This window comes from Falco peregrinus, chromosome 3 (assembly GCF_023634155.1).
Source record: "Falco peregrinus isolate bFalPer1 chromosome 3, bFalPer1.pri, whole genome shotgun sequence".
Lineage (NCBI taxonomy): Eukaryota > Metazoa > Chordata > Aves > Falconiformes > Falconidae > Falco > Falco peregrinus.
The window spans coordinates 110192888-110215444 of NC_073723.1; the positions used below are offsets into that span (position 1 = coordinate 110192888).

A 22557-nucleotide genomic window follows, 5' to 3' on the forward strand; every position below is an offset into this window, starting at 1 on the left:
GGAAGCAACCTCAGGGTTTGAGAGGAAAGCAAATTATTTGAAGTGAAATGTAAGTGAAATAATTTGTTTTAAAAAAACCCAAACTATACTAAAATAACCACACATGGCAAATTTTGAATCACTGTCACAAACATACCACTGTCCTTCAGAATTGTTTTAAAAAATGTGGATTTTGACTAAACCAAAGCCAACGGCAAATTCCCTGGCATCAGCCAGAACACAGTTCAACATTCCGTTACCTGAGGAGTCCCTAATTTAGAGTTGGAAAACAAACAGCACCATCAATTCTGTTCTTCAACCAGCCTCTGGAAGACGCTTAGTGCAACAATGGAGCCACACGAAGCAAGAAACCGCCCAATCCACTGAACAAATGCAGTAAAAGCGGACAAGACCCTTCAAGGCAATTACAAATCAGTTGTAATATTTCATTAACGCTTCTGCCAACCTCCCAAACCTTACCACACACGCTGCTCTAACAGAACTCACTGAGAAACGCCGCTCTGCTTTCAAAAAAGCTTTCAGCAGCTCTGCTAAAGACCTGGATGCCGCTACCTGTCAAGGCATCTCTGTGTTTCGGAGGGAAAGGATTACCCTGCTGCAGCTGCAGCCGCGTCAGCTCAAGCCTGAGATGTTCGTTTTCTTTTTCATATTCAGTGGTGATGGCATCCCGTTCCTCCGACAGGTGACGGACGTGACCCACATAGCTTTCCACCTAGAAATAAAGAAAACATCACAATCCCGGAGTGTGTTTGCAAGGCCTCGCCAGCAAGTTGTTGGCGCAAATAGCTCTCCATCCCCCTGGATTTGCAGGACACCATGTCTTCATGGCATCTGGGGATGTTAAAGAGTGATGGAAAGGTGAGGGGGGTGGGAGGGGGCGGTGGTAGGAATGCAGGGGCTCTAAGCCTGGCTCGGTGGGAGATGCTGGGCTCGCTGGGTGCTCCCAGCACCCCGGTGTGCGGAGCTGGGCCGCATGCTGCCAGGCATCGAGGAAAGTGGCCAGCAGCTGCGAACACCCGTTAACCTGCTGCTGCAAAAGGAGGGGGAAAGGCCCCAAAAGCCCGGGGCTACAGACCCAAGGGCTAACGGTGACCCCTTACGTCTCTCATCTCCTGGGCCCGCCGCCGCTCCAGCTCGCCCAGCCGTGCTTCGGCCCGCCACAGCAGCCGCCAGGCCAGGCCCAGCTGCTCCTCGGCCGGGGCGGCAGGGTCGGCGCCCTCGGCCCGCAGCCAGCACCGCACGGCCTCTGCCGGCACCGGGCCCTCGGCCTGCGGGGGCAGCCAGAGAAGCGGGGAGCGGCGGCCCGGCGGCCCCGGGCACCCCCCGTCCCCCCGCGGGGCGGCGGACGGCTCCATGCGGCGCGGGCCCGGGCCCCGCTGCCGGCGCCATGGCAACGGCGCGCGCCGCCTCGCTGCCACACGCGCCCCCTGGCGGCGCGGCGGGAGCACCCAGCGCCCCCTCGGGGACACCGCCGGGGGGGGGGCAGCCATCACCCCCCAGGACACAGCGATACCAGGGGAGGGGGGGCAGCCAGCGCCTCTCCGGGACACGTGGACACCGGGCCGGGGCAGCCAGCGCCCCTCCGGGACACCACACCGGGACAGGAGCAGGAGGGATAAATGCGTGTCCCCCCAGGCCACGAAACCGGTGGCATTTAGGGCTTCCCTGCCCCCACCCACACCTCAACCTTCAGGCCAGTGCCTCAGGCCCACGGCACAAGCCCAGGCCCTACCGAACACTGTGCCAGTGCCAAGAGCCAGCAAAAAGGGGCTGACGGGTTTTCCCAATTTCCTTCCAAACGCCATGGGAAGCTGTGGGAGATGGAGGGCTTCCCCAGAAGCAACCAAGCCGGAGAAAGTAAAGGAGGCTTTGTCCTGCAGAGCTGCCCGAACAGGTGAAAGCACTGTGCCAGGGGATGGTCCAGAAAGGAAGAGATGAGGGACACGGCAGTGTGCAGCGAGGACCTTCGGCTGAGTGGTGGTTGGGATCCTTGGAAAGCGGCATACCGATGGTGCTGGGCCTGCAGGAGCTACTTCCCACTTATGGTACCACAACGGCATCCCTGAAGGAAAAGGGCTGGTGCCCTGACTCGGCCAGCACTGGAGGTGTTGGGATGGGAGCTCTCAAGGTCTCTGTTCAACCTCCGGCACGGAACAGGACCGTCACTGACACCGGATCGGGATAGCTGCGGCTTAGACTGAGCTTTGGAAGTCTCTCCAACCTGGACTTCACACCCACCCTGAAGAAGGAGGGGCAGATGTTACACAGGGAAGCCCAGAGCCATGCTCCCGAGAGGAGCGCTGCAGCCCTTTGAGGCACCTGCAGGGCCCAAGACAGGCAATGCCCAAGTCTTCCCCATGAAACGTTTAAATTATTTCTCTCCTGCACAGCCACCTTACAGAGAAAGTCCAGAATACTCCAAAGAGAGCCTTCATTGCACTTCTCCCTCCCCTCGTCCCAACACTCCTGTTCCATTTACACAAGTTTTTATATTCCCGTCTTTGCCAGCCCACTCCACAAACTCCAGCTCACTCCACAGACTCCAAAGACTACAGAAGCCCCTACATCAGCAGGGCTCAACGTTCACACCAGTCACATACTGGGAGATGAAGACAGGCAGCTCTTGGAGCTCACGAGCGCATACAACACACATGCAGGCTGTTCCATCATCTCCTTCCCTATCTGCATGTCTCCAACAGGTGCTTCCCACATCTACAGACAGTCTGTGCTGCGGTTCTCTCTCCACCTTCTGCAAATATCAGTCCTGGCCACGTAGAAGTTGTTAGTTCCTTCTCCCAGCTCAGTTACTAGCTGGATCTGTGCGCTCCTGACTAATCCGGACCGTTTCTCCCATCACTAAGCACCTTCCCTGCACATCGGCAGTCCTTTAGCATTCAGTGCTCCCTCCTAATCCACTGAGCCCAACCTCACGCTCTTTTCTTGCTCTTCTGCCTTCCTTTTTCCCAATTTTATGAGCACACCTGATTTTCAGATGATCAGTGGCATTACAAAAGCACTGCGGCCTTCCTGAATGCTCAGTGGCTTTAAATACGAGCACAGTCCCACCCCTGGAGAGGCATCAAGCACGAGAATAGCATTCTTGTGCATCACCATCTTTCTTTACAGACTTCCAGTGAATTTATTTCAAGGAAAACATGTAAACAGGCACACAACAGACAGCAGTAGAGCTGCAGTTAAGGTTTTACACATTGCACACATTTGCACATGGCACGCATTTACACGTTGCATGCTGCGCTTCTTGCAAGCATGAGGAATGTATGCTTAGAAGTTGGTAATCATATAGAAGCAGGATTTAGAGCTGGGACGTTCCTGGTTTTCTCTAACTCCACCCAAACAGCCAAGAGACAGTTCTCCCAAGGCTGATCACTGCTAGTCCATCCACCTTCACCTCCACCCCCACTGCCTACTCCTTTTTTCCAACTTCTTGTCCTCAAGCCACGCACTTGTGCTCTGTGCCACATGTCTGCTTGCCTTTATACTCTCCCCAGCCATCTACCAACACTCCAGATGGAAGGAAAACTTTGGCGGAACAGCTGCTTTAGGGACACTGCCACAGTACCTATTTCTTGAACTGTTTCTGAGCAAAGTTCTTGACACGTAGGTCCACTGGATCTCTCCCTGAGCAACGGACGCTCTCCAAAGTTGTTACCACCTCATTCTCCTTCGTCTTTAGCCACACTTGTTTCACCATCCACTTTCAATACCAGACGATTGCCAGCTCTGTTGTTCCACTCCAATCATAAAACCAGAATGTCTTATTTTCGGCAAAGCACCGTTCCATCCATCCAACACATCAAAAAGAAACTTTGAAGAGGCAGATTCAATAAAATCTTTTATATACAGACATATATACCATTTCTCCACCTCCTGGTTCTCCCAGCCCACGGGACAGAAATAAGGCAATATATCCTCTCCTCCTTTAGACACTAGAATAAATATCATCTTTTGAAATGTTTTCACCTGTGTGCATTTTTTTTTCAAAGCAAGCAACAATAACCTTTACCAAGTTGTAGAAAAGTTACACTGTTTTGGACGGCAGCCTTTCACACAGTGTTCCACTGAGGATTGTTTTATTTACCTGGGATAGAGAATTGCTCCAGTTCCACTCCCTCTCTAGCACAATTTCACTTGTTTCATTCAGAGCTGGTCCTCAGACTTTTTTCTCTATAAATGCAGTATGTTGGCCCTGAAGATAGCTCACTATCTTTTCCTCTATTTCCATGCCTTGTGCTATTTCCTCATCAGAAAGAGATAACGGAGTCTGTGAGTCTTTGGTTACAATAATAACAGAGGTTCTCCGCGACTCCAGGATATTTGCTACCACCACCTGGTGACGGTATTTCTCCAGAGCCTGCCGTGATTTATCAATTAAGATCAAGGGATCGGTCTCCAGTTTAAAGGAAATAACAAATGCCTCTGGGGCCCATTCTTTGACGAGAGGAGACAGCATTTTTGGCACCATCTTCATTGTGATCTACAATTGGGAAAGACAGTAGAGAAAAGTTTCAGTAAAAACATTATAATGGGTTTTAGTAAGAGATGGGGGGAGAGGGGGAAGGAAATTCCAGCTTCGCTTCATGTCATATTTACACTGGAAATGTTTCCAAGGCAGTATTTGGTTAGATCCCACCAAACAAGGTTAAAATCTCACTGGCATGCAGCGCACAACTAAATTAAATTATCAGTGTGGTATTAACAGTAAGCAGGGCATTCTTAAGTGATGAAGCAGGCCCACAGTAACTGCATAAACATTTTGTTATTTAAGAGCTAAAACCCACTCTGGGAATATAAACATAAGCAGAGGAAGACATAAAAAAAAAAAGAATTATATCTGCAGAGGTCCAAGTTTTCAGTTCTCCAAAATCCAGGCAGCCTACCAAATTTTAACTCTTCTTTCTCTCAATTCATTAAGGCACATGATGCATAAATATGCCAAAGCATGGCGAGGGGGGGAAAGTAGGTGCCCCTGTTCTCCAGCTTCCTAACCTCTGGGTCCGTCACTGGGAATCAGGTTTTGCCTTATCTTCCCTACGCTAACAACAAAAAACTAAGCCCAGTGACTTGTTAGAAGCTAATTAAGTTAAATAAATTTGGTATTTGCTATATACGGAGCTCAGAAATCCACCTGCTCCCATAGGTGAAAGGCACCTGGGCACCAGGCACGTGCTACAGCTTTGGACTGTCATCGGCGCGAGCCGGGAGAAAGGAACACAAATACTCCAGCAGCCGTTCCTAAGAGCGCTTCAGCTACCTGTGACGCGCCATGTGCCCACCTCCATGCTGTAAGCACAGCAGCTCCAAAGCAAAAGGCTAGGAAAATAGAAGGCAATCTCGCAGGCAGGCTATAAGCACATGCCATACCAGAAACCAAACTGTAATACTGCTGTTTCTCAAAGATAAAGCAGCGATGAACTCGGCTGCGTTCTCCTGTCTGCAGATAAGATGCTACACCACTCACTTTTGGTGCTTAAGTCTGCCAGTTACCCTCTTCATACCATTCTAAAAATAAATGTCAATCAAACTAGAGCAGGACCAATCCTGCCTCATCCTCTCATCCTTGCCCCTTGGTGCAAGAGAAGAATAAAACAATGCAATTCCACCGTTTCCACAGGATTCTGTCTCCGTCAAAATTCACCCTCCCATTCCCACTGCAAACTCCTGCTTTTTTGGCCAGCGAGCCATCGCTTTACAACCTTTCCCAGGTCTTATTCACAGTCAGACCCCTGGCAGCTGCGCCCCTGGCAGGATGCTGGGACAGGCAAGGCAGGGGGAGGGGGGGGGGCAGGCCTCACCTGCAGGGGCCCCTCGGAGGACTGGATCTTGTGCTCGGGCATCTCCGAGGCCGGGATGTAGAAATCCGACACGGCAGCAGCCAGGTAAAACATGACGCTGGAGCCTATGAGAAATACAACCACAGTCACCCACTGCTACTGGCGCCTTCCGACAGCCTGGCCCCCCCACCCCTGCGACGGAGCAGAGTCAGTGGGACTGCCAGTGTGCCCCAACACCAAGGAGGGGAGCCCAGGTCCCCCCCCCGGGGAGACCCCCCCACTGCCTACTGGCACTGTCCTGAGCAGGGCAGCGCTGACCCCCCACACCAGGGTCCCCTCAGACACACTGTCACCCACTGAGCCTCATGCAGACTGCCATGGCAGGGTGCTGCAGCCCCCACAGGCCCCCTGCGCCCCAGGGACACCACCCCCGGGCCCCCCTGTCCCCTCACACCAGTGACACCCACCTCTTGGGCCCCCTCATCCCCTCACACTGGGGGGGGGGGGTGGGGGGGGGGGGGTACGACACACACACACCCGGGCCCCCTCGTCCCCTCACACTGGGACACACACACACAGACCCCCAAGCCCCCCTCATCCCCTCACACTGGGGGAGGGAACACACACATACAGAGACCCCCCGGGCCCCCTCATCCCCTCACAGTGTGAGGGGGGAACACACACACACACCCCGGGCCTCCTCGTCCCCTCACACTGGGGGAGGGGACACACACACACACAGAGACCCCCCGGGCCCCCTTGTCCCCTCACACTGCGGGGGGAACACACACACAGACCCGCCGGGCCTCCTCGTCCCCTCACACTGGGGACACCCACGCACCTACCCCCGGGCCCCTCCTCTCACGCCGCGGACGGGACACAGACGCCCCCGGGGATCCTCGTCCCCTCACGTCGGGGGGACACAGCCCCCTCCACCGGGGACCCCCGTTCCTCCTCACACCGGGGACACCTACCCCCGCCCGAGGCCCCTTGTCCCCTCACAGCGGCGACACCCCCCCCACCTCCCCTCACACCGGGGCCACACACACGCCCCGGGGCCACTCGCCCCCTCCCGCCGGGGCCCTGCCCGTACCGAAGGGCGCCAGGGCGCGGGCGGCGGCTCGCAGCAGCGCCAGGTACTCGCCCAGCCCGGTGAACTCGATGGCGAGCAGCGCCCCCGCCTCGGTAGCGCGGCGGTAATCGCGGAGGGCGGGCAGCAAGGCGGGCAGGGCGGCGGGGTCAGCGGCCACGCCGGGCGGCGGCCCAGGGGTGAGGCGGAGGGCGTCGAGCAGGGCGGGCCCGGGCGGGGGCAGCGCCCTGGCCCAGGGGAAGGCGGAGCGGGCCCGGTGCAGGAAGCAGACGCCGTAACCGGCCCGTACCAGCCGCTCGGCCGAGGCGGCCCCGCGCCTCCCGCTGCTGAAGTTCTCCAGGAAGCGGACGGCGCGCGCCTCCAGCGGCACCTGCGTGCCGCCCGACGTCACCAGCGCCACGCGCCGCCCGCGCGCCGCCTGCCCCGCCGCCCAGGCCCGCACGCGCCCCTCCGCCGCCGCTGCCGCCGCTTCCTCCGCGCCCGCCGCCGCCGCCGCCATGCCCGCCCCGCCCCGCCCCTTCCGCCGGAAGTGCCCCGCCCGCGCCCTGCCGGAAGCGTCGCCTTGGTAACGCGGCTGCCGAGCGGCGCTGGAGGGGCCGGGGCGTTGCGAGCTGTGCGGGGCGGCTGCGCGGCTCCGCTGCCCTCGCTGCCGCCTCACGCACTACTGGTGAGAGCCCGCCGGCGGCGGGGCCCGCGGGGCAGGGGCTAGCCCCGCGGCAAAGCCCGGGGTACACAGAGAAGGCCCGGGATGAGGCTCAGAGCTTAGGGAGAAAGCCCAGGGTGAAGCCCAGGAGGCAGGAACAGCCCCGGGACAGAGAAAGAGGCAGGGAGAAAGCCCAGAATAAGGCTCAGAGCACAGGGAGAAGGCCCGGGAGACAGGAATAGGCCTGGGACAGGGCGAGAGGCAGAGGCTAGCCCCCCGGCAAAGCTCAGCATACACAGAGAATGCCCACAATGAGGCTCAGGGCATAGGGAGAAAGCCCAGGATGAGGCCCAGAAGGCAGGAACAGGCCCAGGGCAGAGCAAGAGGCAGGGAGAGCCCAGGACAAGGCTCAAGGCACACAGAGAAGGACCTTGATGAGGCTCAGGGCACACAGAGAAGGCCCTGGATCAGGCTCAGAGCTTGGGGAGAAAGCCCAGGGTGAGGCCCAGGAGGCAGGAACAGGTCTGGGACAGTGCAAGAGGCAGGGACTAGCCCCACAGCAAAGCTCAGGATGGATGCCCAGAGAAGGCCCAGGATGAGGCTCAGGGCAGAGGGATAAGGCACAGGACAAGGCTCAGGGCATGGGGAGAAGGCCCAGGGTGAGGCCCAGGAGGCAGGAACAGGCTTGGGGCAGAGCAGGAGGCACAGACTAGCCCCATGGCAAAGCTCAGGACACAGAGGAGGCCCAGGATAAGGTTCAGAGCATGGGGAGAAGGCTCAGGAGGCAGGAACAGGCTCAGAGTGACACCCAGGAGCCAGTGGCAGACCTAGGGGACAGGGCAAGGGCTGAGAGATAGGTACAAACCCTGGGACACAAGGGACAGGGCAAGAGGCAAGGACTAGCCCCAGGATGAGGCTCCGGACACAGGGACAAGCCCCAGGACAAGGCTTAGGATGCAGGGATGAAGCCCAAGTAGCAGGGATGGGGCCTGAAGCAAAGCTCAGCAGGCAGAGGTGAGGCCCAGGATGGAGCCTGGGGGAAGGCCCAGGACAAAGCTCAGCAGGCAGGGTAGCAGGAGCTGGAGCATTCCTCCTTGCTTCCAACAGTGCCTGCATCAAAGAGAGAGCAGTGCAGCGAGCTTTCTAGGTGTCTGCGAAAATATCTTCACTTACACAGGGTCCTCGCTGAGGTCACATGTTAGCTGTCTGTTTCATTGGTTTCACAATGACGTGGGGTTTGTTTGGCTTTGTTTTGGGGTTTTTTTGTGCACTGCAGTACTGAAAGCCAGGCATTTGCTCCAAGCTAACTGTAGCAAGAGTTCTTTGAGCGATTTAAATAAAGTTTTAACATACAGAATCATGGTGACCGAGCAGGACCAGCGCTGTGTTCCCACTTGGGAATATCAAGTGTGTGTATTAATACTCTGTGAGCAGACTAAGGCTGCTGACTTAGTCTGCAGTGAAAGTCCAGATCACACAATAGGCAATAATCTTTCCTTACATTGCTTCCAAGTAAACAAAAATATCGTTCTTCCCTTACTTCCTTAGTGATGTAGACCATCAAAAAGCTGACTGGGTTAGTATCCATGAGCGAATATGCCAGCTGCTGATTCCAATCCGTACATCCCTCCCTTGTCTCCTTTCTGAAAAAGAAAGAAAACATGGCATGGAACAGCTGGTGAAGAGGCAGGTACGTACAAGAAAAACAAGGACCACTTCAAAGTGCTGCCAGTGAAATTTAACTCAATCTCTTCCTCCTATGTTTTGATGTACACAGTGTTGGGAGGGCACCTTGTTGGTTGATTGTTATTTAGTTGCAGAGCTTTAAGGTTCGTTTTAAACAAAAACTCTGTGATAAGGGTAGTGGGAGCATCCTCTCTCTGATTCTATGAGCCTCTTGCCTTTTTTGCGGTCCTTACTTGAAGTCCTGAGCTTCCTCAGGCTGCGACAATCCTGGATCTCCCGCCTTGTCAGGCAATTAGTCCACCTCCCTGGTTAGTCTGGGATCCATCTGAGTATTTGCTTCTTATGGGCTGTCCTCATCCTTCACTGATGAGAGGGATTCCCCTTTCTGAAAGCAGGGGGGCAAAGAAATAACGTCCCCTCCCTTTGTTTACCTGGCCAACTTTAAACACCCTTTCCCACAAAGCAGTCTTTTTATCTCTGCTTTTTGGCCTCGTGGGTGGTGCAGATGTGCAGCTCCTTTCCAGCCCAAGTGGTTTTCAGCTTTTTTTTGTTGTTGTTGTTGGTTTTTTGTTTATGGGGTGGCAGGATCTGCTTTTCCACAATGTTGATAAAATAAAATAACCCACCCAAATGCATCTGCTACTTAAAATCTTGCCCATAAAAATAAATCAGCATTCTACGTTGCGTAACTCCTAATCACAGAATAATAGAACAACAGGACAGCTGCAAGCGAGCTCGTAACAATCAAGCAGTGCCACTGAGAACATCATTAATCTTCTGGATTGTACATCACACATTATTTTTAAGGTTGTTTCTGGGCCAGGTGCTAGTGCTTTGGTGACTGGCTTGTTGCTGTGGTCTTTCTTGGGAGCATCCAGAAAGAGAAAATCTAAAAGGGGTGGAACTGGCGTAGGCAAAAGTCCTGCTTGGTGAAAGCTTGTGGGAGGCTTTAGGCAGCAGATTCCTTTAGACTGTAGGAACTGGGCACTGGCAACCTGGTTTGGTTTTGAAAATCTCATCTGTTTGAAAATCACAGACAAAATTGTTGACCAAAGTCCAAAGAAGGAGTGTTAGAACAGTATGTCCCAGAAGCATCAGGAAAAATGCAAAAGCTCCTTTGCTCCACTTTACATTTGAGTTGGTCTTTTATAAAGTCTCCAAAGAAAGTTAAAATTGGTTTTACTGAGGGCGATGGCAGGGGTTTTGCATCCTTAACTGCTTAAAGCTTTTCCAAGAAACTTCACCTAATATTGAACAGCGATGGTGAAAGCATCTATTATTACCTCTTTGAATCTATAGCAGCTAAAATTGTGCTATATACATTACAAAAGTCCACGTGACCCCTAGACCAAGGAAGTACTCCTTGATTAGCTGTAAACTAATCATTTGCTTTCATTAGGTTCCAGGGAAGGAGAGCAGGAAGACGGGCGAGTCACTCCTCTTGATTGGAGGGCACACCTAGGTTAGCAGACGGCAACTGCAGATCTGCAGCTTGAGCCAAGGCTTGGAATGACTTCATGGGCTAAGTCACAGAGAGCAGATTCCGATTCTTTTTTTTTCCAAGTAGAGATTTTTTTATAGGATCTTTAACAACCCTGTTACATTTGTTCTTTGACCTTTGCCTCCTGATTATTTAAATAGAGGTTCTGGGAACAATGTGTGCTGGGACACTTTGTCTTCCTTCTTTCCTAAGAAAGGAGTGAAGAAGTTGACACGTCGTGTTGGTTACCCGTTCGCTTTCACAGTGAGACCGCAGCTGCTAGCCCACAAATGAAGCCTGCTTTTCTGTACAGCCGGCTACATGGTGGACAGCGCTGGGCCTGGACTGTCTGACCAGCATTGGAAGAGCGGTATGGAGAGGCTGAGATTATTTAATGCCCTGGCTTGCTGGCTTTATCACATTTCTAGTCGTGGAGACAACAGAAATGCTGTAAAAAAAAAGGTCTTTGCAGCTCAGGGGAAAGCTATGTAGTCTCATGAGGATCTGAGAAAAAAACCACCTTCTCGAAGTCTGCCCATAGCTTTGTTATTTTTTGAACGTTTTTGCTGTACTTCACAAACTCCTGCACGGTGTTTGTTTAGAAAACACACAGCTCGAGCCTCAGTCAGGACACGGGAAAGCTTGTGCACGTCAAAATGCCCCATGGCTTAAGGGAAGGTGCGTGAAGCTGAGAGCCAGGAGGTTATGAGTTTCATACCTCGTCTGCACTCCAAAGCTTTGTTGATAGAAATCTGCTTTTGTCAACGTAGCCGGGGGCTTGCCTGCAGACAGCACCTCCAAGCTGACAAAACTCCAAGTTTCTGTTTGTAGAATAGCCTCACCTGCCTGCGTGATGTCAGCTTACCGCAGCCCCTGGGTATGGGAAAAGATCCATGCCTCAGCCAGCTACAGCAGTCCTCCAGCATCGGTCCGACTGCAGGTTTCAACTCAAACTGACGAGGAGCCTGCCTTCCTCTTTAAATCGTCATTTAATCAAGGCCACCATCGGTTTTGGTGCCTGCAACTGAGTAAACGAACGTGGCATCGAACCCCAACCATGTTCCCAACCCCCTGCTCCCACCTGGAGCAGAGCTGGGGTCCTCAGCCGCCTCAAGCCCCAACTGGGGGAAAACTGCGTGGGGGCATCTTCAGAGAAACCTCTGTAATTGCAACACACATGAAAAAGCCCAAAGCGTGCAGGTCTGGGGGCGTGGGGCTACTGGCAAGATGAAAAACAGCGCAGGGCCAAAGCTAACAATCCCCTCGAGGCTTGTAACTGCGCAGTCTTAAATATTCGGTGCTGCAGGGCTTCTGTTGTCTCCTGCCCTTGCTTCTCCTCCTGGGAGCTGTGCGAGAGCCTAACCCTTAGCTTGTCCTCACTGCAGATGTTTTGAGATAGCTTATATCGGGGGAAGTAGCAATGATCCTATTGACAAGGAGTAAAAAATGAATTATCTTGATCTCCAGCACCTCCCCAGATGACAATCTGCTTGATACCCACGCACCAAATCTGGTGCCGGTTGCAACAGAGACAGAGCAGCATGGACAGAAAAAGCTGCCTGATAAATAACTGCTTTTATTGCTCCTTGCCCTGAGCGTGTGCTGACCTTCTCCTGGACACTGCTCCCCCAGCACGGTTTGGGTTTGATGCACGCCTTTTTCGCTCTAGATGTGGTAGCTCAGGAGTAGAGAGGGGGGTGGGCGCTATGTTTTCTAGCTCTTAGTTCTCCTTGCTCTAGCAGGGAGCTATCACTCTGAGGTGTGTTCTCTGAAGCTCTCATTGATCCAGAAAGGATGTCCCTTTATCTCTGCCAGGATCCCCAGGAAACACTCGCAAGGCAAGTCCTTGAGGCTCCTATCCCTGAGCTGTTCCTTCACCCATGGCCTACCTCTCTCTGAGCACTTAACCTCAGCAAAATGCCAACACCTGGCCACCAAAAACACTGGAATTTGTTTTTTTCTGCCCTCTCCTCAGCCACAGCTGGAAACCAGCAGGCAATAAAGAGGTGAAACGGTATTTTCTGCCGGCGCTCACTGCACAGGCCTGCCCGTGCCTTCTAGCAAAAGAGCGAGCGCCTCGCTGACTTCCCATGGCAGCACTGCTAGGCACGCCAGCAACGGGATTTCTTTCCAGACAGCTTTCCCTTGTGTGAAAAGCCGACGCAGAATTGTTGGGAGTTGGCAACCATTAGGCTGCAAGCAAAGAGATAAATAAGCATCCTGGCTCTTTTTTCGCTGGCATCCCTCAACACCTCACGCAGCATCTCCAGTTGCCTCAGAGCTCCTAACGGGCATTCAAACGATACGTTTACAGAGCTGGTGGATAATCAGATGCTGCAAAGGGTGAAAAGACCAAAGGTGGTGTGGCCTGCTAGGAGCAGCGAAAAGGCAGGGAGCAACGCTTCGCATGGGAAACATTAGGGATCCTGACACCAAACAGAAATGCTGCAGAAGCTGCCTGGCCACCGAATCCGGCGCAGGCGCTGGCTGTACAGAAGCGTCACGCCGTGCGTTCGGGTGTTCCGATTTTGACCTGGTTTCCAGACTCCGTGCCTAAAAATATGAGGCCCAAAACTGGCCAGGAGAGGGTGGGAGGAAGCTGCAGCACCATGTGAGGAGCTCTCTCCTCACTTCCAGACAGCGTCTCCCAGAGCTGGAGCTGTGCCATGCTGGCACCAGTTTGCCAAACCATACGCTCCGCTGCCTGCTATGAGTCACTGTTATTACCGTCAGCAAAACCCTACCGTAGCCCCTTTGTCTAATCTTTTCTATGGTCTTGTGATGATCATTTTCTGTGCTTCACAGCTTTTATTGCTGCAGCCTTATTAGCCCTTTTTCGTAGGCATAAAGGATTCTTCGTCTCATAAGACACCACATGACCTAAGAGGATGTCCAGAACTGTTCCTGCTAGAAGTAGGAGCGAAAGCCAGGCTCTAACATGACAGCTCTAATTTCCACCCGTTAATTACAGACACAAACAACATTGCAATCACTGTTTTATAGTTTTCTAACTTGAATGTAAAAAGAGACCATGCGTTTTATTTCACCTTACGCTTTGTTCAGTCTGTCTCATTACTGTGTTTCCCTGCAGAAATACATCATTGATGTCGCATCCAGCACAGCCCAGGAGTTTGTTTTGGATGGGAAGCATAAAGAAGCGATACCTGCAGCTTTACATGCACTGCGCTTCGCTACCGAAGTGTACGGCTCAAATTCCGTGCAACTAGTGCCTGCTTATCTCCTCTTGGCTGAGGCCTCCGCTGGTAAGTATTGTCTAAATAAGTAACGTTGGCAAGGGCAAGACCTCCCCTGGGTCAGGTTTCTGGTTTCCTTTTACCATTTATCAGGGAAGGAGCAGCTCTGCATTTCAGCATTGTGCCATGCCTCTACCCTGCCCTGTCTCAAGGGCATTTCAGAGAGATTTCAGAAGTCACACACACACCCCTTTACTGTGTGAGTCTGGGGAAAAAGAATCACTCGTGGGTGATGAGAGATCAATGAAATGTTTTCTCCCTCGGTCCCAATTCCCACAGGAGCAGCAATATGAAAAGCTGTTCTTCACCTCTGTGGCTTCGTCTGACTCTCAAAAGCATTAAATTCCTGAGGGTGGTTGGTTGTGCTCTTATCTCAGGGAACCAGCAAACATTTCGGAGGCCGTTGCATCAGAGGCATGCCCGAGTTCATTCACAAAAGCACGCTGTGCCTGGAGCAGAGCTTTTTCTCATTGACTGTATGCTTTATAAAGAATGTCAAATTAGGGCTCGGTGTGCATGGAGAGCTGCTCCCTTCAGCTGGAGATGTAAAGGACTGAGAAATCACTGTAAATCGTTGCCATTACGGGAGTACATGCAACGCTCAGCCAGCAGAATTGAGCTCTCTCAAGGATTGTCTTAAATGGTGTGGCGAGAGAAGGGGGGGGGGGAAAAATCCCATGAGTAATTCTAGTGTGATAATAAATGAGTCATTAGTGGCTGCCTGTAGCTAACCTGTTTTGAGCACGTGTTTCAGAGATGCTGAATGCATTACACAGTTTCTGGTTTCTCTTGTAGCTGTAGACACTCAGCCTGTCCGTAAATCAGATTTTGAACACCTGCTCGGCTACGGAGCGCTCGGGAGAGAAGCGGGGAATCCACAAACTAGGTCTTTATATCAAACTACTGCAGAGGGCTAGCAGGCAGTATTCTCTAAATTTCTCCCATCCAAAAAGTGCTCTTTATCTTGCTTAATCCTACGTGTCATTTCAGGTGTTGGCCGTCTTCCACAGGCATCTAAGTATCTCTCCCAAGCCCAGTGGATTGTCCTCAGAACTCCAGACTGCAGCGTTGCTCTTCAGTGTAAACTGCATCGTAGTCTGGGGCTTTTCTGCGCTGCTGAAGGAGACTTTGAACAGGCTTTGTATCACCTGGCAAACGATGTAAGCCAACTCAAATACAGAAAGGCTTCAATTTTTCTTCCCACTCTAACACTTACACATCGATATGAAAACCCCAGCAGATTGGTCATTCTGGGTTTAGGTACTGAACGACATGTTACAAACACCTGAGCTGTCTAGATCTAAGATACCCGCGTATCCACGTGTTAGCCAAAGCATTTTACCAGGGATCCTTACTCCCATGAAGTGCCACATACCTTGTCTTTAGTACATCTGCTTATAAATTTACCTGTCAGCCTCGTACTGAGATGAACAGATGTGCCAACCCCAAACCGGTACAGTTGCCTTTTATTCAACAGGTGGGGAAGTGACTTTATACTTGGGCCATCATTTTCCTCACTACTTTTCTGTTAGACGGCAGCTCTCTGTCAACTGTTATTTAACAAATGCCTTATTTAATGATTTAAACGCCTGGTTCAATGGCCTTTTCCCCGACTCAAGCCTTTTCAGCCCCAAGAGCAGGTTGTCACATTGGAAGTGGTGGTTGCCAGCTGTTTCCTGAGGATGCTTTGCCTGTCATTTGATCCTCCAAAGGCAGATGAACTCTGCAACATCCTATTTATGTCCCGTGTGGACTAAATTTATCTAGTGCAGAGTGATGTATACCCGCTACTGTTGAATTTGATAGTAGCTTTGTGTGGGTGTAAAGGATGACATATGGTTGGGAAGAATTCAATGGTTTCTGTTGTAGGCTATACAACCCTGGCTTTGTTCAGTCTGTAAAACTTCAGGGAGGTTCCCCGCTGTGCCATTGTGTGTTTAGGTGTCCTCAATCAGGTGCCTGAAAGGGCATCAGGTAATAATTTTCTGCTCTTACCGAGTCGCTGGTCTACGTCAGAGCAGCCCAAGACCTGCCTGAACCCTGGCTGCGTGTCAGATCTGCTGAGAGTCACACGCCAGCTCAGAATAGCTGGAATGCACCACTGCCTTCCCACTCCCTGGCTCCGGCCGGGGCTTCGGGGGGAGAAACTGGCACCGCGGAGCTGGAAAGCAGCAGCAGGTTGCGCGTTTGGAGGCGGGAGGTGTTCGCAGAGTGAGGACGAGATGTGGGAAATCTGCCCCATGCTTCAGTGGGGTGATAAGGTTCCTCTGCCCCAGGGAGCAGAGAGTCTGGGGGCACTGTGTTCCTTTGCATAAACCCGTAAATTCCTTCACATAAAAATACAGCTTTTTGAGTACCACATTTGACAGTCAGAAACAGGTATCACTAACTTTTTCATTACACAGAAAAAACCTGAATGCTTGTGTTATCATTATTAATCCATAATGAAAAGTTTCCCAGGTTTGACATGAATGTTAAAGTCTTGTCATTTTTTCATTTTTCATACTGATTTCAGATTTACCTTGCTAGTTCTACATTTGGACTAAAATCTATTGAGACCTCTGGAGGTTATTTCCACATGGCCAATGTTTTCTTTCAGCAGAACAAAACGGACATAGCAAACTCACTGTATGCTAAGGTTGGTAAACTCGAAGGTCACCCTCCTATCTATTTCTCACTTATTTTTCCTGTGCCCTTTCTGATGTTTTTCCTGTTTCTGATTGCCTTTAATATAATGGCAACCATATAAAGTGTTGACGTTGCCTTTTTGGATCAATCTGGGAAACCATTTTCATACTTATGTATTTCTCAGAGTTAAAACCAGGAGACATTATTCCTGTGCTAGGTTCAAAATCATTATTCAAGCTGTCTTCAATTTGGGCAGCCAAACCTTGTTAAGAAATAGCTTTGTTACCAAACACCCCGTGCCAGGGGTTAAAGAGTCCCACAAGCAGAGAGGATCACCAAGGATTTTCCGTAGCCAGGGAAGAGTGGCTGGTACATACAGCAGTGGGATACAAACGAGCCATGTAAAATTTACAGTGAGAATCAAGGAAAAGTCACACTGATAAAAGATTGTCAGAATGGAAGGATAAAGCAAGGGAAGGAACAATTATCTAAGCACTCTAAGAACTAACAAAAAAAAAAATGAGCTTTTCTTTCTTTAGCCTGATTTTCTGTGGAAACAAGGCTTTGGCTGCTGCGCAATTTGCCTCTGTTCCCCTTGCAAACTGCTTTTGTTTAACGATTTAGTTAGATTTGTTCAAGTTTGATAAAAAATTAATAGCTGGCTGGAGAAGTGAGCTTCCAGCTAAGGCTGCCAGCGGGAGAAGAGCAGTCAGATCTCTCCGTGAGCCATCCAGCTCAGCAGCAGCCAGCTCAGTGACCAGCAGGCACTCCAGTTATCGCAGGAGGGACGGGCATTGCAGGACACAGTGTTCATGGAACAACTAGTTGCTAAATACCATGGATTCATGCAAGTGAAATAATTCATTTGCTTCCTGATAGGTAACTGACATCTGGCATGCTTTTCTTGTGAAGGCAGTTCAAGCGCAAGAACAAAGTCTCAGCTCACGGCTGGAAATGTCTCCGTTCGCCGAGGAGAAGGAAGTCAGCGAAGACCTGATGAGTAAGCACCACTCTTGCGCAGAGCCACTCAGAAGATGGGATTTTAAAGAATCTGTATATCCTATGGTTCATGTTTACCATGTTGGGTTTTGCGTGGCATTTTTGTAGACCAAATTTAGTCGGAATCACAGGTGTTCCTGGGGTTGATGCTCAGCAGCTTGCGCTGGATGAAACAAGGCTGCTTTAGGAATAAGGGTGTTTGAGTGGAAGCACAGCTTTGCCCTTTTTGTTTCCGTGCTCCTTTTCACAGCACCCGTGGCAGCTACTTGAACAGTGCAGGATTTGGCCTTTCAAGATTCAATTCCACTTCGACATACTTATTTCTCTGCAGCTCCTTTGTCTCCATTTAATTATGTGAAAGTGAGATGTCATCTTGCTTAGGCAGGTTCACAGCTTAATCTTCTGAAGTGGTAGGACACAGTGGGATAGCACGTACTGATAATTGGATGCATTAATCAGGAGAATACTCTCAGGGGAGAAGCTGGGGAATCTCTCACTAGGACATAAAGGGTTAGGAAACATGCTATTGCACGTGGTACTACCCTGTGCTCCGCTGAAGTCAGACTAGACTCTGGTCCTTGTCTTCTTTCCACCATCTATACTAATCAAAATATTGTCAAAGAGAAACATTCCAGCAAATCCCATTACCCAGCGTTGTCTCCGTTGGTAGTTGCTGCCGTAGGAACCACACCAAGACAGGGCCACGCGATACCATCTTCGGTTATGACAGGAGTATGAAAGTTGCTCTTTTCATGCAGCTGTTATGACTCCACATCCTTACGAAAGGCTAATCAACACAATTACCGACTGGATGAAAAGATACCTGTTAATGGGTATGGAATTTGCATGGAGCTGGGATACCGCGTTGATGCTTGTAGTAGAAATGCTTTGATGTCTAGAAGAGATAATTGGACAGCTTTGAATATATTATCTTGCATGCATCCAACGAGATTGTTTTATTCTCGATGCAGCCGAAGCCCAGCAAGCAGAAGCAACCCGAGTGCTGAGCGCCGTGTTAGCTAGCAGGGAGCAGGCACCAAAGCAACAGCCTGGGGAAACCGCCAGAGTTCTGCATGCCCTCGCCATGCTTTATTACCTGACCCTGGATTTGTCAAAGGTAAGTTTTGTCTGGCAGAAGGCTCCAGGAGAGCTGCCTAACTCTGCCTCTGTGCTCACCCCAGCTCACGAAGCCAGTTGCTTCTGTTCCCCCAGCACCTCTCCTGAGCCCACAACAGCCTTGCAGCACTGGATGACCACAGATAAAGCTGCCTTAGCAGCTCTGTGTGAAGGCAGTTTGCGATCTGCACTCTACCGAGGCTGACAAACCTCACCGCGTCCATTTTGGTCTCTGCCAGGCCATCCACTGTCACAGCACTATCAAAACTCACCAGCTGCAGCGAGGCTTTTACCACTCCATCCCAGGTTAACTTCAATAAGCAGTTCCCACACCTTTCCCTGGCACAGCCACCGATTTCCCCCAAGGTTTCAGAAGTTCATCTACTGTCCACGCTGTTTCTTCATCCTCTTCAGGCCAGTCCACACTGCTTCTTGCCTCTGCTGCAAGTCCAGATTCTTCTTTCCTTGGGATCCTCTTCCAGCCAGCCTTTCCTCATCCAGACCCTCTTCCTCTCCTAGGGCTTCGCCTTGTCTCTCCTCCATCCAGGGCACTCTCTCCTCCCGCTGCTTCTCCCAGGCCTCTCTCCATCCAGAGGTCCTCCTCCATGCCCCTCAGAGCTATTTAACTACTTAGCAGGAACCAGCCACAGCGGCACCTTACCCACGTCAGCCAACCCACCGCCCCTGAAGCCAGCCCACAGCTGTATATTATCAATGTTAATTAACCTGCCTTCATTCCTCTACAATTCCTCTACAATCCACAGTGGATCCTATAGTCATCCATGTTTTCTGGGTTCGTCCTTTACCTGGGACATCCTGGCGGAGCAGCTGCCTGTCACGAGCTGCATTTAGGCATCAGGTTGGGTGAGAGAAGACGCCGGCCTTGCACGTGGCTCTCCTTGAGCCAAACTCCCTCTAATTACCACAGTGTTAACGCAGGTTCACTCTGTTGGACCCTGTAATTCGGTTTTGAATTTGCACCCCTGTATTTTGATGGCTAAAAGTTTCAGATGCGACTCCTAACTTCAGAGCGCCCAGTTCTCTGCCTTAACAATAATTGATTTTGAGGAAATGCTGAGCACTGGAAATCAGGTCTCTTTGTCTGGGCAAGGGACTTAAAATCCTGAGTCTCTTCTGCCCGTGTTTTGGAGGGTGAAAATAGAGATTATTAATGGTCTCTTCATTGTGTTGGAGAGAGACGTAATGATGTGAGTCAGTGTTTGGAAGACACAAAGAAACAAATTCAAATTAGGAAAAAAAGGCAAAGCTTTGTAATTGTGACAATGTCTAATCCCTGGAAAAGCTACCGAGGGAAATGAGGGATTTAGTTCAAACTGAGTCAATACAGCTGGGTTGTTTGGTTTTTTTTTTTCCTGAAATAGCTTTGGGAACGTTCAGACAAGCTGCTGTATTAGATGGGAGGTAATGATCTCCAGCACAGGGGGCTGGGGTTCGTAATCTCTTCTGTCTGCACCGCTGGATCCTAAATATGATACCTGTTGGCAGCTTTTCTCTCTCCTGTAAAGCAGCTTGCCCAGGTCACCCTCTGGAACGGGTGGCTGAGAGGCCGGATCCTGATCGGCTCCAGCGCCATGGTTCCAGTCAGCCTCTGCAGGCATTTCAACTGCCGCTTGAGAAAAGGCAAATTCCTGACGATTATTTTGTCTTTTCTGTTTCCTTCCAGGCTCGTGAGGTGGGGGTGAAAGCCTTTGACCTGGTGAAACAACTGCCCCAACATGAGTCTCTAGAAACTATCGGTCATTTGTTAAAGTTGATTAACGCCAAGCTTCCCTGCGCAAAATAAAGAGCTCTCTCCACCAGAGGCAGGTGTTTGGCTGGGTTCTCTCTCTGGAGTGCTGAAAACCAAAGGTGTGACAAGCCGTGTGGGTCCTTCCCGCTGCTGCCAGCTTTCCAGATGTGTCCCTTTCTGCCTCAATGAGTCTTTGAAAATGAAACACTTTGGTACAAGTTAATTTTCCTGCCCTGCTCAACCTCAGTCACCTGTTATGGGAAAATAGTGCGAGGGTGAGAAACCAAAAGCACAACCGACACGTGACGTGTAAATCGTTATCTAATGATTTATGAATAAGCAAACAGCCTCTTACGTCCTCACATTGTCTGTCCAGAAGCCGGGACCAGCCGATGTGTGTTTGTTACTGGTTTCCTCCATTTGCCTTTCAGTGTGATGAGGGAGGAGCCGCCGGGGAGGGACGGGGGGGAAGGTCTTCGCCGCGCCCTAACGCGGGGCGAGGCTCAGGACCTGGTTGGGCTCCATCAGGTGCTGCACCTCGCTGCGGGGCCCCTCCATTTCCAAATCTCCCCGTTCTCTTTTTGCAGAGCTTTAGCGGGGTCTGGCGGCTCTGGCACTGGGGAACTCCTTTGTTCCGCAGAACTTGTGCCCAGGAGGGGCCAGAACAGCATGAGGGGCTGTCAGCCGTCCTGAAGGGCAGGAGTGAAAGGCCAGCTAGCTCCCATCCCAGCTTCCAGCCCAAAGGAGACGTGGTTTCCTCACAGCTGGGAGCTTGCCAGGGTGCCCCATTAACTCTGACATCACCCTCAAGAGGAGGAGGTCCCTTGTGTCACCGCTTTCCCCTGGAGAGCCGGGAGACCGGCCGGGCAGGGGGTGCAGGAAGGCAAAGGGACATTGGGGAAGGGCTAGAGGGGACCCCAGGGGTGGGACACGGTGCGCTGAGCTCGGTTCAGCCACCGAAGCATGTGACAGCCTCGCACAGCTGGGAAAGAGGTCAAGGGAAACTTGCCCCGCTGCGAAGGTCTGGATTCAGCTGAGCTTTAAGCCTACGATTAAGTCTCATTTACTTCAGGAGGATTTATGAGCGCATTTAATTGCCTCGCTGAATTGGGATGGAGTCAAGTACGCTTCTAAACGCTTCGTCAAGCTGGGACCGGAGCAATTAGAAGGGATTGATGCTGCTGGGAAAGGGAAAGGCTCCACGCCAGCCCCGGTCTCGTTACACGGGGCGGGGTAGCGCTGGTTGGGGTCCACAAGGGGCCCCACCAGCAGCTGGGTTGGGGGGACGGGTGGGAGACCTCCCAGTACCAGGGGAGATGCTTGGGGGTGGATGGGAGACATCTCAGTACCACGGGAGATGCTGGGGGACACATGGGAGACGTCCCAGTACCACGGGAGATGCTGGGGGACGGGTGAGAGACCTCTCAGTACCATGGGAGACCTCCCAGTACCACAGGAGATGCTGGGGGATGCGTGGGAGACCTCCCAGTACCACGGGAGATGCTGGGGAACATGTAGGAGATGTCTCAGTACCACAGGAGATGCTGGGGGACATGTAGGAGATGTCTCAGTACCACAGGAGATGCTGGGGGACATGTAGGAGATGTCTCAGTACCACAGGAGATGCTGGGGGACATGTAGACCTCCCAATACCACAGGAGATGCTGGGGGACATGTGGGAGACCTCCCAGTGCCACGGGAGATGCTGGGGGACATGTGGGAGACCTCCCAGTGCCACGGGAGATGCTGGGGGACACATCCAGCCTCATCGGGTCTCTCCACAGCTGGCACGACCACCGCCGCAGGGTGGGGGATGCTGGGGGGATGCTGCAGCTGCTGGCACGGTGCTACGGGCGCAGAGGAATTGGGTCATCGCGGCTGGGGATTTGGAGCCGCGGGCGCGCGGGTGCCGTAATCCCTCGGGGCGCTGCACGACGTGCCCAGCCGGCCGCTCGCTGTCGCTGCTCCTGCCTGTTCGATGCTGTAGAAGACAGCGTGAAAATTAACTTTGCGTAGGGCCGAGCATCTCCAGGGGCTGGGCTGGAGATGTGAGCGTGGGCGAGAGAGCCTTGGGCTAACCAGGAATATTTCTGGGCAGCTTTGGAAGGTTTTGGAAGAG

General features: G+C 52.0%; 3 protein-coding genes across 12 annotated transcripts in view; 1 reads left to right on the forward strand and 2 right to left on the reverse strand.

Moving 5' to 3' along the window:
* The window catches only part of CCDC30 (coiled-coil domain containing 30), a 37375-nt gene extending 35622 nt beyond the window's left edge, over positions 1-1753 (reverse strand). For 8 of the 9 annotated variants that reach the window (XR_008746305.1, XM_055798934.1, XM_055798939.1 and 5 more), the window contains exons 1-2: positions 1101-1391; positions 592-712 (exon numbers count right to left, since the gene is read on the reverse strand). Coding sequence is in view for 7 of the 9 variants with exons in the window: in XM_055798934.1 (XP_055654909.1) it covers positions 592-712; positions 1101-1355 (376 nt within the window). In the remaining 2 variants the exon portion in view is untranslated. Of the gene's footprint in view, positions 1-591; positions 713-1100; positions 1392-1732 lie in introns of those variants that run through there. The other variant, XM_055798940.1, reaches the window with a different exon arrangement.
* A 2087-nt stretch (positions 1754-3840) lies between these two features.
* Positions 3841-7414, reverse strand: PPCS (phosphopantothenoylcysteine synthetase). Of its 2 annotated transcripts, none has more exons than XM_055798989.1 (3): positions 6886-7414; positions 5814-5917; positions 3841-4495 (listed from the first exon to the last, which is right to left on the reverse strand). In XM_055798989.1, the coding sequence occupies exons 1-3, from the start codon at positions 7379-7381 to the stop codon at positions 4172-4174; spliced, it is 924 nt and encodes a 307-aa protein (XP_055654964.1). In that variant the 5' UTR covers positions 7382-7414; the 3' UTR covers positions 3841-4171. The 2 variants fall into 2 exon arrangements, with proteins under 2 accessions (XP_055654964.1, XP_055654965.1); XM_055798990.1 differs by having other exon boundaries at positions 7172-7305.
* Positions 7415-7451: 37 nt separating this feature from the next.
* On the forward strand, positions 7452-20510 carry ZMYND12 (zinc finger MYND-type containing 12; the record flags this gene model as incomplete). Its single annotated transcript, XM_055799931.1, has 8 exons — positions 7452-7549; positions 9074-9215; positions 13783-13954; positions 14936-15105; positions 16461-16583; positions 17453-17573; positions 18544-18689; positions 20373-20510. Coding segments are annotated over 8 exons (1092 nt in total), but the record flags the coding sequence as incomplete, so codon positions are not given.
* Between the last annotated feature and the right edge of the window lie 2047 nt (positions 20511-22557).

Coding starts and splice junctions, on each gene's coding strand:
- PPCS (XM_055798989.1), bottom strand. CDS start 7,381: ATGGCGGCGGCGGCGGCGGGCGCGGAGGAAGCGGCGGCAGCGGCGGCG. Junction 5,918..6,885: donor CCGCGCCCTGGCGCCCTTCG/GTACGGGCAGGG, acceptor TATTTCTCATAG/GCTCCAGCGTCATGTTTTAC. Junction 4,496..5,813: donor CCTCCGAGGGGCCCCTGCAG/GTGAGGCCTGCC, acceptor TCCCAATTGTAG/ATCACAATGAAGATGGTGCC.